Source organism: Borostomias antarcticus, assembly GCF_949987555.1.
Source record: "Borostomias antarcticus genome assembly, chromosome: 17".
In the NCBI taxonomy this organism is placed as follows: Eukaryota; Metazoa; Chordata; class Actinopteri; order Stomiiformes; family Stomiidae; genus Borostomias; species Borostomias antarcticus.
Genome location: NC_140250.1, coordinates 11,810,660 through 11,825,547, shown reverse-complemented (window position 1 = coordinate 11,825,547; position 14,888 = coordinate 11,810,660). Strand labels below are relative to the sequence as shown.

The 14,888-nt window shown below is 43.3% G+C and overlaps 1 protein-coding gene across 1 annotated transcript; it reads left to right on the top strand.

The window, feature by feature from the left end:
- Positions 1-1,601: 1,601 nt before the first annotated feature.
- On the top strand, positions 1,602-5,552 carry LOC311320092 (dynactin subunit 6-like). Its single transcript, XM_084451751.1, has 7 exons — positions 1,602-1,695; positions 2,013-2,077; positions 2,171-2,276; positions 2,368-2,456; positions 2,670-2,717; positions 2,861-3,003; positions 4,999-5,552. The coding sequence occupies exons 1-7, from the start codon at positions 1,658-1,660 to the stop codon at positions 5,095-5,097; spliced, it is 588 nt and encodes a 195-aa protein (XP_084307877.1). The 5' UTR covers positions 1,602-1,657; the 3' UTR covers positions 5,098-5,552.
- Positions 5,553-14,888: the final 9,336 nt, after the last annotated feature.

Sequence of the window (14,888 nt, the reverse complement as noted above, 5' to 3'; positions counted from 1 at the left end):
CCGAGGGCTAAAACTGCACCCTAACTAAAATCTTCCCCTAGCTATATGTGCCTACTGTGCAGTCCCTATATCCTATCCCTATCACTGATATTAAATCAGTTCAATTATAATCAGTCATAGACATTACACGTATATACATATGTATAAAGTAGGCTATATGATCTCAATCAGTCTCTAGGCTGAAGACACGTTGTAGCCTACACCTCTCAGGAGATGTGGCAGGTAAACTGTTGACACAGGGCAGGGCCAGTACACTCCGTCCATCACACTATCCAGCTAACGTTACGGATCTCTAGATGGATTCTGGGTGGCTTTTATTTAGAAATATTCCTACTTTTACTTCTGTGTAGCCTATCTGGCTGCCTTCATAAATTTTTCATTTAAAAAAGAAAACATGAAAAAGGTATTTGGAAAAAAACAAAATTGGACAGTTTATTTGAATTTGGTTTTCTTGTTTTTCGTATTTTGAGTTTGACGACAAAAACGAAAAAAGGGTTCAGTTTTCCAGCTTTTGGGTTCAAATGAAAAATCGTAAAGACCAAGTATTTCTGCATTTTGTTTGGTGGTTTCAAACGAAAAAAGAATATCTGGCTGCCTTCGATCATTTTCCAATTAATAAAGAAAACGTGAAAAAGGTATTGGCAAAAAACGAAATTGGACTGTTTATTTGAATTTGGTTATCTTGCTCTTCATATTTTGATTTTGACAACAACAACGAAATATGGGTTCGTAATTCAGTTTTTCCGCTTTTGTTTTCAAATACAAAATCGGAAATTCAGTTTTTTGATTGTGGTTTCCAAATGAATTACAGATTATCCGATCATACCCTGACCCCTGAGCGGGGGTTCACGGGTTAGGCCTGATCTCATCCTTGAACTGGTGATGGCTCTGTACAGGGTGGAGAGGGTGGGGGGTAGGGTGGGCTTTATGTGGGCTCATGTGGGGGTGGAGGGGAAGGAGGCTGTGGATGCAGCTGCTAAGGGGGCTTTAGGGCAGGAGGTGGTAGGGGTGGAGGTGGATCTGGGGGTAGCTGAGTGGAGAGGTAGGATACGGGGGTGCTGATGGAGAGGTGGCAGGCTGAGTGGGAGGTGGAGGCGAGAGGGAGGCATTTCCATGGGATCCAGGGGAGTGTTAGGGGGGAGAGGGGCGCCCTGGGAAGGGGTAGGAAGGAACAGGTCATGATGACCAGGCTTCGGCTTGGTCATTGTGGCCTGGCCTGGGACCTTGCCCGGATGGGGAAACATGTGGATGGTCTGTGTAGCTGTGGGGGGAGGGAGACGGTGAGGCATGTCATGTTGGAGTGCGGGAGGTACAGGAGGGAGAGGGCAGATATGTTTGCTCAGGTAGTGAGGGTGGGGGAGCCAGTTGTGTCTCTGAGGGTCCTTTTGGGCCATGGGAGTCACCAGTGTGAGGTGGGGAGGGCGGTGGCAAGCTTTATGTTCGCTACTGGCCTACATCTTAGGGTGTGAGGGTCTGGGAGGGGTGTAGTACCGTGTCTGGCCAGGGAAAGGCAGCAATACGCCACGTCGGCGTCTAGCCTGCCAGAAACCAAATGAAGAAGAAGAAGAAGAATTCGTTTTCCAGACATTAACAATCAATCACAGCTGCATTTATCTAGACGTATAATCAACTGTCGATTGTCTGATCTGTCTGGAGGATGACCGAGGTCCACACAAAACAGATGGCACAGAAAAGGTAGACCTACAATTTGACAATTTCAGTTGCAATATTTTGTGTTAGTCTACAGTTTGTACTGAACTGCTTTGGAATAACGCTGGGGCAATATCAGACACTTGGTATTAATTCGAGCTAGCATAGGGTAGGTGATCAGATTTCTGGTAGTAGCCTAGGCTAGATCATGCTAGCTAGCAAGCTAACGCTAGCTAGCAAGCTAACGCTAGCTAGCATCAGGCAACACCCATCACCTCACGATCTAACATTATCTGCTGATTATGATTTGTCACTAACCAGTAGCTATATTCTTTGCTAGTAAAACTTGTTATTTCTTCTAGTGCCAAAATCGCCGCTGGTGCAGTAGTATGTGTAGAGAGTGAAATACGAGGGGATGTGACGATAGGTAAGATAAAGATGTCATTTGCGCTTCGTAAGATGGCTATATTATTGCATTATGGCAGCACGGTTTAAAACACCGTTTTTCTTACTGTGACAGGTCCAAGGACAGTAGTCCACCCCAAAGCGCGCATTATAGCCGAGGCTGGTCCCATCGTCATCGGAGACGGTAATTTGATCGAGGAGCAGGCTCTTATCATTAACAGGTATAACGGGGTCAGCCTGCTGTGTGTAGCATACAGTACATCTACTCTGTCTATATGGATGTCAAATTCACTATGTTTTCATGTTGTGTAGTTATCCAGAGAACATCATGCCAGACACAGAGGGAGTCGAACCAAAGACCATGACCATTGGGACCAATAATGTGTTTGAGGTTGGCTGTGGTATCCTTCTGTGACATGATTACAAGGATGGGTTGTTGTTATGGGGATGGCTATTGGCTAAATGCGACACGATTACATTTTTAGTGAAGATCTAGCATACAGCTGAAGTTTAATTGATCAGGAATGTTGCCAGAACTAAGTGTTGTGAATTACATTTGTATTTGCTTTCACCTACTGTATGACCACTGTTGCATCCTTAACCGACTCCTCTAGTCTCACAAGCTTTGAAAATTGGAGACAACAACGTCATAGAGTCCAAAGGTATGACACAGCATTTTTCCACTGAAATACATTCTCTAATCATAATGTATATAATTAATGCACTGTATTATTACTACAAGTCGAGTAGTGAAAAAAAAAAAAATCAGTTAGATGGGCGGTGAATGCTCATTTCCTGATCCCAGCGGACCTCGGGAAGAACGTGATTCTGACCAGCGGCTGTATCGTGGGCGCGTGCTGCCAGGTGAACACGTGCGAGGTCATCCCGGAGAACACGGTCATCTACGGGTCCAGCTGTATGAGGCGTGTGCAGACTGAACGGCCACAGGTCTGTCTCCACTATCGCAACTCCTCAAACAGCTGCTGATTTTATACAACATCGTCTATGATTCATATCTTCCTATACACTGCCGATACCAATCTTTTTTGGTTTTGTTATAGCAGCTGGTATTCAATTCAAAGTACTTTATTTTCCGCTAGGAACATCGTTTGTTGAGTGGAAGACATAATATAAGACATGATATAACACAGAATAGACACAGAATACATATCTATTACACAATAAACATTACATTTACAGATTTAAACATAACACTAAGGATAAATAAATAATAGTGCATAGTGCTTGTGTGTACAGTATGTGTGTTTGTGTGAATTTGTGTGCGTGTGCATAAGTGTGTGTGAGACAGTGTTGGCCAGTAATGGCGGAGGCTTACTAGCCAGTCTGTTTCACTGGAGTAGGGAGTTGGGGCTAGTGGTTAAGAGTTCAGCAGATGGATGGAGGGAGGTACAAAACTAGATGTTCCTAGTTCTGAGGGGCAGGAATCTGTACAGCAGGTACACATTACAGTCATTTTTACAGTCATTTAGCTGACGCTCTTATCCAAAGTGATTTACAATAATTGCATGTAACATTGGAAAAGCCAATGTACTTGCCCGAACTCACAAGTGAGCGCATCTTCTTTATAAAACAAGTGACTAGAGCAAAATCTAGTGCTGAAGGCAAAGTGGAAGAATAGCAATCTAAAAATACAATACACTGTAGGTGCTTAAGAAGGAGGATCGTGGTAGTACTTCTTGAAGAGATGAGTTTTGAGCCTGCGGCAAAAGATGGGCAGCGACTCTGCTGTCTTGACGTCAGTGGGCAGTTATTCCATCACTGCGGGGTCAGTACAGAGAAGAGCCGTGACCGCGTCGATCGACCACATGGGCCTGGGAGTGACGGGGCAACCAGTCGCCTCAAGGTAGCAGAGGTAGTGGTGGGTGGGTGGGTGTAGTGGTCGGGAGGGGGTGTTGGGTTTGACCATAGTCTGGAGGTAGGAGGGGGCTGTTCCTTTCATTACCCTGTAGAATAGTACCAGAGTTTTAAAATGGATGCGAGCTGCTACGGGGAGCCAGTGTATAGCAGTACAGTTTCCATTTAAATACATTTCATCCATCCAATTGAGTCCAAAGTAGGCCTATCCACATTTTTATTTTTTTCTACCCCAATATTTACTTGATCATTACAGTCTGTAAACAATACCATGTGTGTGCGTTCTAGGTTGCACCACATGATTTAGCGAGATAACCAGAGTAGTGACCACATTCTACACTATCCGGAGTCAGAGAAGTGAGTTACATTCCAGTGACTCCACTTCAACAAACGAACGTAGGCTACATAGTGTGCTGCAACCTAACTTAACCTAGTTGCAAGTGAATTGAAATCCATCAAGGAACACATTTCCCTCAGTCCAGCATCTATTTTTGTTCACCGCAAGCTACCTTTCAGATCGTTTGCAATATGTTTGCAAACGTTTTGTGTCCTCCAGCTTGCATGTGAGGAGCTACACGCATACATGCGCTGGGGACAAGACGAGAGAGAGAAGGAGTGTGTGGGAGAGACTGTGTGCGTGTTGTGTTGAAACATTTTTACCTTGCTTCCCCAGAGGTAGGTTATTTTGTCCTTGCATACATTGCAGATGGCGTGTTATATCTGTCTTACACGCATTGTAGTTTCACAGTGCCGACGTTTTAGGTTAATGTACAAGCGACTAAATATTTGCTCACATTGTTGTCATTTAACATGGGTTGTCGGTTGTCATGATCAGCGACTAGAAAGCATCACATTTTTACAGAATATCTGCCAATTCCGATTACTGGCCGATCGATCTGGCCAGTAGTTGAAATGTCAGTATCAATTAGTTCTCAAGACAAAATGAGAACTATGTCAGTAGGTAATAAAAATGCACTATAAAGTACAAAAAAATCAAATTTTAACTGACAAATTATTTGTAAAATATAACTGGACAACATTTTCTAAAGTCACGTGTTGGTATTACAGCCTCAGACTCTCCAGCTAGATTTCCTCATGAAGATCTTGCCCAACTATCATCACATGAAGAAGACGGTCAAAGGAACCTCCACCCCTGTCAGAAACTAGCCTGATTGTGCGACCAACAACAGCCAATCACAGCTCTAACCCAGAAGCACTGGTCTTGGAGGAGCAGCACCTAGGTATAGCATTCCAATATCCAGTCTGTTTGAACCTAGAACAGCTTTCCCAACCCCTCACCTACTGTTTTAGATGCTAAGCATTTTGCACATCTGCTCATAAGTAGCCTACTTATTATTAATGGCCATCACTATTAACAAATGTGATAATAGTGAAATAGTGATAAAAGAGCACATTGGTCACCATCTGTTTAAGTGAAAGATCCTTTTCAGCACTCCCTGTGGTGTTTTACATTATATCTAGATGGGTCCAGTTTTTGTTTTGTTTTTTCGCCCACTGTCATATTGCACATACAGTATTTATTCACTCACTTATTCTGAGATTATTCCTATTCTCATTCCTGATTATTAATTAATGCGCAATTTGGCATTGGATGCTCGGAAATAAACACTATTTAATACAAGACTTGAGAGTGGTTGTCGTGTATAAGCCAATGTACTGAGCTGCTATTTTTCTGAAGTCCTCAGGGGGGCGCTAAAGTGTAGCCTTTGATGCCTTCTATAACGAGTACAGAAACTGCTTACAGCTGGTCATGAGCCTGGTCACTGATAATCCTTTTTCCTTGTCATAACTCAATTATATCACCTTTTAAGGCACAGATGTTTTAATTTGCTTGTAATAAGATACATAGTTGACCCATTTGTAAAAAATTTTGAAAAAATAAAAACATTTGTAGGGTGATATGATGAGACTCAGATGCTGAGACTCAGATGTATCGATGATTTACCCATATATATAAACAATATACAGTGTGCATTCTTTGTCTGGACTAAAGTTACCAAGCTGGTGATGCACTGTTCTGGAGGGCATGATCTATCAAGGCAGGGGGTTGCTAGTTTAGCATGGTGCCTCCCATCAGGGGTTGCCAGGTTTGAGCTGTGCACAGTAGACTGGCACAGTGGGAGTGTCTCACCACGCATAGCGGGGTTGTTGCGGCGGGAGGGATGTAGCTGCTCTCTCTTGTAGCCTGCTGCGGCTACAATGCCCTGCCCTCCCTAAAGCTGTTTCTCTGAGCCCCTCTGGGTACTGCCCCATCTGTACCACATACACTCCTGTTCTCCTCTGTGTGTGTGTACGTGTGTGTGTCTGTGTGTTTGGCCGTCTTTGTCTCAACGGATCGTTTGATCTATTTCTTTTAGATCAAACAGTTATAAGCAGACAGAAGACTGGACTGTGCAGACTCGGAGACAACCAGCTGTGTTGTGTGTGTGTCTCACATGCGCGCACACACATACACACAAAGAGCAGGTGTAGCTGTGTAAGATGGATAAATAGCACAAAGCTGACATTGTGTCACCAGTAGCCAATTTACCTGCATCGAGTCTCCACTGAGAAAAAGGAACACAGCTGTTCACCATCTACAATAAAACCACACTCCTCAAGCCACCTCATTTGAGCCAACAATTGAATGTTATCTATATATGTGTGTAGGTTATATTTAGCAGGCTGCGTGGGTCATTATTAGAGACCCACAGCATGCACTGCTCCAAATGTTGCACTCCATTCCACGGGCAGGGTGCTACACGGCATAGTGGCTCGCTCGCTGTAGGAGGCACAGCTGGTGCCTCAAATTGCCAATACTCATTTGAATGTGTCACAGTGGAATCCCACGAGGAGCCGAGATCAACCGGAGGCTAATTATTTCACCGGTGGAATACAGCAGGGGCTTCGGGCTTTCCATTCGCACGTTTTTCCCCCTGCTGCTGTACCCTTGCTCAGGTTTTTTTTTTTGGGGGGGGGGGCGCTGCCAAAGCGTCACTTAGCCATGTTAATGACAAGAAGGACAGATGTCTGGCACAGTTGCGTGGATGTGCAGAGTGACAGGACCTCGTGGGTGCATCTGTGGTTTTTTAATCTGTGGAGGGGCGTTTTGGGAGGCGAGGGGCTGTGTGTCGATAGGGGAGTTGGAGACCGAGTTTATTGATTACTGATTTATTAAAATTCAAGAAATCAATACAATACATATTTATTACTGATCAATAACTTTGCCAATAACTGACAGAAACATCCCAAATCGGTAATCAATAACTCATGAAAATCAAAGGCTGTCATAGTTGGATATATATGCCTAGAGTAATGTAAAAGTGGTTTCAGGTGTTTCTGACAGATATTGGCAAATTTATTGATCTAAACATTAATAAATATGTATTTTAGTGATTTCTTGAATTTTACTAAATCGGTAATCAATAACTCATGAAAACCGAAGGTTCTCAAAATTAGATGTGATTGAGAGAGATAGAAGTGGTTTGAAGTGTTTTTTGTCAAAATTTGCAGTTAATTTAGCTAAGTTATTTATTTACTGATAATGATTGTACTTTTACCTCGGTCCCTAAAATGCCGAATGTGAATGTCTGTTGAATGTCCAATATGAAACCAACTTTACCTCGGTGAGTTGTAGTAGGAATTTTGCAGTAAGTTCATGTGCAGTTCTATATTTGGAAGGCGTTATTTATACTTCCTCCCCGGACAGTGTTTTGGTGGAGAATTATCCAGCTGTCATGGGGGAATTGAAACGGAAGATGGTTTGGTTGGGTCTATAGGCTATAAGCCTACAGTAGAGTGCACGTTTCTCAGGACTGAAGGAGCAGGTATGTTTATAGGCTTCTCTCTCCTCCTTCATTTAATACAGAATTTTATAGGCTTCTCTCTCCTCCTTCATTTAATACAGAATTCAAAGGTTTTCTTTTCTATTTGTACTCGGTTATTTAAGCACACTAATATTTTGCCTCTTATAACCACAATACAATTCACAAAAGCCCCCAAATCATGTCACCTTAAACCAATACATGGGTTTCTCATAGAAAAGTTTGGTTAGTTACAAATGTGTAATGGTTAGCGCATCAAAACACATTCCTGCAAAGTAGAACCACTTCTATTTTGTTACTCAACACAATAATGGGGTATGGATGCTTGCTTGAACGAACAGATACAGTCCTAGGCCGTTTTCGAAACCGCATACTATACTAGTAATATGTACGGATTTTGCCAAAATGCAGTATGCAAACAAAAATAAAATCTCCAGTATGCGAAAAGTACCCGGATGACTGATTCAGGGAAAATTGCCAGTATGCATCAGAGCAGACTTCTGGCCTTTTTGTGCGAGGCGTAAGCCGTCGCACCAAGAAGAGCGAATGTCTGGTTGTCCTTCTCCATCCCTTCCGTTGTTGACCTGCAGTTTGATATTGCTACCACAAGAGGCAGTGAACATCAAAACACCCAGAACATCAAAATAAAAGACTATGACACCATTGATTTTCAAGAGCTCCAGTGGCCTGGTGGTTAAGGAGCTCGTCTGCCATGCTGAATGTGTGAGTTCAAAAACCCACAAAACTTGTGGGTTCAAAACTCATGGTGTGGATAGTCTTTTGTCACGGGATGTTATAGAAGCTATGCAAAAATGTGGTTACCTGTTGGTTCTATGTCAGTTATTGAATTTATGTGCAGTAATTGAACATATGAAATACTCCTGTTTGGAAATTATACCTACAATATGTGTCTCAGTAATTAGTGTAGTTGCCCCGAAGGGCAACACACTCTATTACTTGGTCGACTTTATTTGTTGGTTTGTTTGGTTGGTTTGGAACTAGAGCAACCCCAAAAGTTTGCCACGCTACTCCTCCCACAGAGTCGTATGTCAAATCGACTGGCTTCATCGGGAATCGTGTGCTTCCTCATTGCTAAGCAATATCTTTGATAGTTTAATTTATATTAATTTATTAGTGAATTAAAATTCCCCATTGACTTGAATATCTCCAGTTGAAATATTTTGATCTCGGAAACCTTAAGGCCTACAGTTACCGAAGAACAACAAGTGCATGCACACAACATCCAACACACACATGCACACACTCAAGACACACACACACATACACACACCCAACACATTCTGACAATAATGACAGAATGGGCAACCACACTTGCAATTTCCCCAAATTGCACATTTCTAGTTACCCATTATATATAAACCCTTTTACTGTTAGTAAACAATTACGTGTGCGGGCGCATTTTGGCAAACGGTGGGGGTAGGTGGGTAGCCCAGAGAGGGGTCCACAGCCCCCGACCCAATATGACGCAAGGGGGTGGAGTCTTGCCACCACGTAGTGTTAATTTTGGCAGCTATTTTTCGTTTTAGTCTTAGTCATGTTTCAAATGCGCTTTTTAGTTATCATATTTAGTCACCATCTTTTTTTGTTTAGTCAAGTTTTAGTCTGAGCATTTTAGTCTTATTTTAATCTCATCTTAATCTTTTTTGTTTAGTCTCGATTTAGTCACCGAAAACGGATTACATTTTAGTCTAGTTTTCACCAATGAAATGGCATTTTAGTCTTTTTGTAATGCAATTAATTTAACTTAATTCAGTATAGTCTAGCCAAAACCAAAATATCAAACCCATTTCAAAATTCACACAAAAAATATCTTATCTTTCTTTATCTGATGAAAAATACAGGTTGAATGTTTAAGAATGCAGTTGAGACTTGAGACTGGTTTGATGGTACTGACCATTTCAAGGAATGTTTGATTACTAGAAAACACCTGTTAGTTAGCTAGCAAACTATCAGCTGACTCACAGGAAGTTCAGTGGGAGCCAGGTGTTGCCCAGTAACTAAACATTCCTTGAAATGGTCATTAGATTCAGAAATAGTCAGACATGGATCATGTTCTGATTTAAATTACATATTTATTTTTGAACCCATAATGGTGCAAATACACAATACACACTTATTACACTCTGCTTTGCATTAAAATGTAATTAAAATAAATAAATTAAATAACATTCTGAGGTCAGTGTTACTTAGAATGAACTAAGGGTAGGGGTTAGAGTTGGTCTAGCCCTAAATAATACTAATGAAACAAGGTGCCAGAATGCTACAATAATAACCATAAAGAAAAGATAAATAAAAGTGTGTGTCTGTGAAACTTAACTGAAAACAGTCAATGGATAAAAAAACTGAACCTAACTCAATGTTTTGTTCAATTCACACTAACTCACACAAGAGAACATCCTCAACAAGGGCTCTTAGTCAGATTTTGGAAAATCTCAAATAACTGAGCCCACGGTGCATCAAAACCAGATTTAAAAAAATCTCAAACACTGAATTTCTGACCTTGTTCTGAATTCAATCCTAATAGCAGCTTTCATTGTGTGAACCAACAATGTTTTTCTATACAGTAGCTCCACTGCAAGATATCTGGAAAAGAAAAGCCTAAAGTAAAGAGTCTCTGGGAGCCATCACTGTATTTACATAACTATTTAGACTTGTTTATCTTGAGAAAAGCACTTCTTTCCAATATGGCTCTTGCTCTGTTGTGGCGGCCGCTTGAGAGGTAACCAGTTACACTGAATACACGCTCAGTAAAGGCTTGGCAAGCTGGCATTGCCAGGAGGTCCAAGGCCAGAGGTTTCAGATGTGGAAACACCATAGAACTCTGGGAAATCCAAAAGTCAATACCAGTTTCCTCAACCTCTGTGTTGTCATCACTAGCAGCCTGGTTGGACAGCCCATCTTTGTATTTCCGAATCTCCTGTCTGATGTTAGTGGTCTTGGGCGTCTTTGGCCTTGCATCCATTCATCCAGACTGGCACTGAAAAACTTGAACCTAGGCCGCTTTGCCGGGGTCTTCTCTGCTGCAGCCTCTGTATCCACATTTTCTGGTTCTTCATCGGTCACCTGCTCCTCTCGCACTTGCACTCTTCGTGGCACACTATACGCGATGTAGTCTTCTGCCTTTCTTAGAAGATTCTGCATTCCTTCATCATCATTCTCAATGAGGGTTTCAGCTGATACAACGGGGTCAACGAAACATGCTGCTGCAGCAAGCGGAGAGAACTTGGCAGCTGTGACGTCAAGGAAAACGCTGAAGCGTTTCTCCATGTTGGAAAGCATCTTCTGTGACAGTGTAGCTGCATCTCTGTAGCTTCTAGCATGAGCTAGAGAGAACTGAGACAGGTGATTTTTGAGATCCAACAGAGCAGGCACAACAAGGGAAAGGGATTGGGTGTCACTTTCCGGCATCTTTGTGTGCTCAGCAAATGGCAGTAGAAGGTCTCGCAGGATGCCAATCTTTTGCCACTCACTGGGCTGCAGGCTGTCCCAGCCAATGGATTCTGCTACTGCTGTGACGTGGTCTTTGAGTTGAAGACAACGTGACATCATGGAATAACAACTGGACCATCTTGTGGGACAGTCTTTGATGAGGGTGAGAGCAGACCTCTGCAGCAAGCGCTCTGTGGCGACAGATGATTTGCGGAACTGGTTAACCAGGTGCCTTGTTTTGTCCATCAGTCTTTGGATTGAGGGTTCCTTCTGCAGCATGTTTACTACAAGCTGGAGGGTGTGCACCACACACGGTGTCCTAGTCTCCATGGTTCCATAGTTGTACCTACATGGAGATATAAGAAAAATAACAAAGCACTTGTGGCTTCTTCTGCGGTATGGAACACAGCCACCATGTTGCTGCCATTGTCAGTGATTGTCGTGAGGATTTTCTCTTTTGGGATCCCCCAGGCTTCTATGGACTCCTCCAAAAGCGTACTTATAGCCTGAGCACTGTGGGGGTGAACCATTTCCTTTAGGTTCAGGAGTATATGTTCAGCCTTATTATCTTCTGGGTTGAAATAACAGGCACTGATTGCAATAAAGGAAGCAGTGAGACCCTTTTTGTCCAAACCTAAGGTTACTTTGCGTGCCATGGACAGCCTGTGCCTGAATTTTTCCTGTTCTTTCATGTACGCTTCGTTCACCAGGTTGGAAACTTTAGACTTCTTAGGCACTTTGAACCTTTTATCCATTTTCCCATCGTCATGACAAAATCCTCATCTTCCACTATATTTGCAGGAAGTGCTGTGCGGCCGATCCAGGCGGCGACTGCTGCCTCTTTGATTTGTTGCTCGGGGGAGCTCTGTTTGTACAAGGTGCTAAAGAAATCACCTGTGGATGGCTGCTTTGGTTTGTCCACTTTCTTGGGTGCTTCCTTCACATCTGCAAACTAGGACAGGAATAAATACAATGTCAGAACAGGCAACTTCTGACAAATCTAACTGTTCCACTATTAAGTTATTAAGTAGCACTGATGTTTCAGCTAGCATTAGCTTATTTTGTACTTCACAAAGCCATTTGTCTGCATTAACATGCCTGCTAAACTACTGCATTCACTTATTTATGTGTATGATATTAGAGAATTAGCTAACACTAACAGAACATACTTTTGATTGTGCTGAATTTAACAAAATGTCAGCAGCACAATGAAAAATAGGTGCTATTGATATTATTATACACTAATAGTCATAAAGAAGTCTAAGTAGTAGTAATGTAGGTTATGCAGACACCTTTTTGATGTAGCACTAACCTAAGTTTGGGTCTAGAATAAGAGTCAGTTGTGTTGATGAATTCAGTGTGATGATGGCTATGAAGGTCCAATAAACCAGCTGAAACTAAGTGTTTTTTAGTTCCCCCACACAGTCACCATATCTTAGGGAAAGCCTCTTTACATTCACCCTCAGACAGAGAAACACATGCGCGCACACTCACTTGCCTCACTGGATTACTTTTGGTTTACTATGCTTTTAGCTCAAGATGACAGTTGTGTTCACCGGCAAGCTGTATTTTAGAGCTGGCGCTGTTTTCTCGTTGTTTACTATGGGTAATGAGCTCTAGGGCACTAGCTATAGAGATGAGAGCTGTGTTCCGAGCGCTTTTTAGCAATATAGCACCTTGAGCTCTAGGCTTTTTTTGCGGTTGAAAAAAGTTGAACTTTTTGGATTAGAGCGCAGGCTGTAAAGGGCTGTTCTGACGACCAGGACGGTCGGTGTTTGGCAAAACTGCAGACGGCGAAAGTTGAACATTGGCTGGCTATCGTAACTGGGCTAGTTCATCTACAGAAACACATCACTCGTTGCTAACGTAACATTAGGTGTAAAACATCAGTAGGCTAGCCAGCTCTAAACTCCAGCTCTAGTGTGTGACACGGTTACAGCCTCATACACTGGCGGGAGCTTTTTCTAAACAAAGACAAGCTAGTTAGACTAACGTTATTTCTTACCTGGATTTCCTTGTGGAAGGTCTTCAGGTGTCGTTTTAGATTTGTAGTGTTTTTGCCCTTTACTCGGTGGCTGCATTTCTCTCCGGGCTGAGCGGGCTCCCCCTCTCCTTCTTGTTTTACTGTTTCAACGATACATTCAGTAGCTCCTTCGAGCTCTATGTATCTAAAGTGTGCCCAGAGGTCTTCTCTTTGTTTTCTTCCCAACCCACCCGCCATTGTTCCATTCAATTCTCCTGCCGTGTCCACAGTAGCCTACAGAGTTGGGCCACAGCTAACTAGCCACAGCTAACTGTCCACCAAACCAAACCAACTTCACGGCGCGCGGGCAACGTGGGCAAACAGATCAAAGCGCTAACCGCACAACAGGAAATGGAAATGCTACAACAATAATGAAACTAATTATTCTAAAAGTTATAATTATTTAGTCTCGTCTTGGTTTAGTCAACGAAAATGAATATAGATTTCGGCTAGGTTTTTATTTTGTAAACTACATTTTTTCTTGTCTCAATGTCTCAACATTGTTGCATGTATTATTTAGTCATGTTAGTGTCACATGACCCCCATTAACGTCACGTCTCGTCAGAGAAAAAAGCTTCGTTGACGACCATATTTAGTCACAGTTTTCGTTGACAAAATTAACACTACCACCACGCCACTGTCCACGCCACGGACCCCACAACTCAGCCCCTGAGTGGGCTAGAGACACACTTGTCTTCACCGGTGGGGGCAGGTGGGTAGCCCAGCCCCCGACCCAATATGAGGCGAGGGGGCGGAGTCTTGCCACCACGCCACACTCCATGCCACCGACCCCACAACTCAGCACCTGATTGGGCTAGAGACACACTTGTCTTCACCGGTGGGGGCAGGTGGGTAGCCCAGAGAGTGGTCCACAGCCCCCAACCCAATTTGACGCGAGGGGGCCGAGTCTTGCCACCACACCACTGTCCACGCCACAGAACCCACAAATCAGCCTCTGAGAGGGCTAGAGAAACACGGTCTTCACCGGTGGGGGCAGGTGGGTAGCCCGGAGAGGGCTCCACTGCCCCCGACCCAATATGACGCGAGGGGGCGGAGTCTCGCCACCACACCACGGACCCCACAACTCAGCCCTCGAGTGGGCTAGAGACACAGGGTCTTCACTGGTGGGGGCAGGTGGGTGGCCCGGAAAGAGTGTAACTGTTTTAGCCACTGACCGCTACCATTAATGTTATGGAAGCTGCTGCTAGTTGTTGTGAGCTCATGAGCTAACTGGCTATCTCGCTCTTATTGTGCAGGATTAGCATTGGAAGCATTGGAACTGATGTGTCCAGGTGACAAGACCCATCTTTATTTATCAGACATTATTTCATGTCATTTCAATTCACAGCTATTTCAGTGGCATGACTAGCTTCCATCCTACCAGTCCTGAACAGAAACAAGTCAGCAGGCTGGACCTGGCCTGGTTCAATACCAAGTACGCCCAAGTTCGGACTTGCGTCCTAGCTCGTCCGGCCGGACTTGGGAAGTTCGCATCAGAGTATGAACTTCCAAGGACGGGAAGATGCAAGTTCATTCAATAATTGGAGCAGCGTCCTTGTTGACGTCACCTTCTCAGCTTGTTTTGTGTGGACACCGGCAGCCGCCATTGCTAGGATTTTGTAAAGCGTTTTAAAGTAAATATCTTTACATTTTCATAGCTT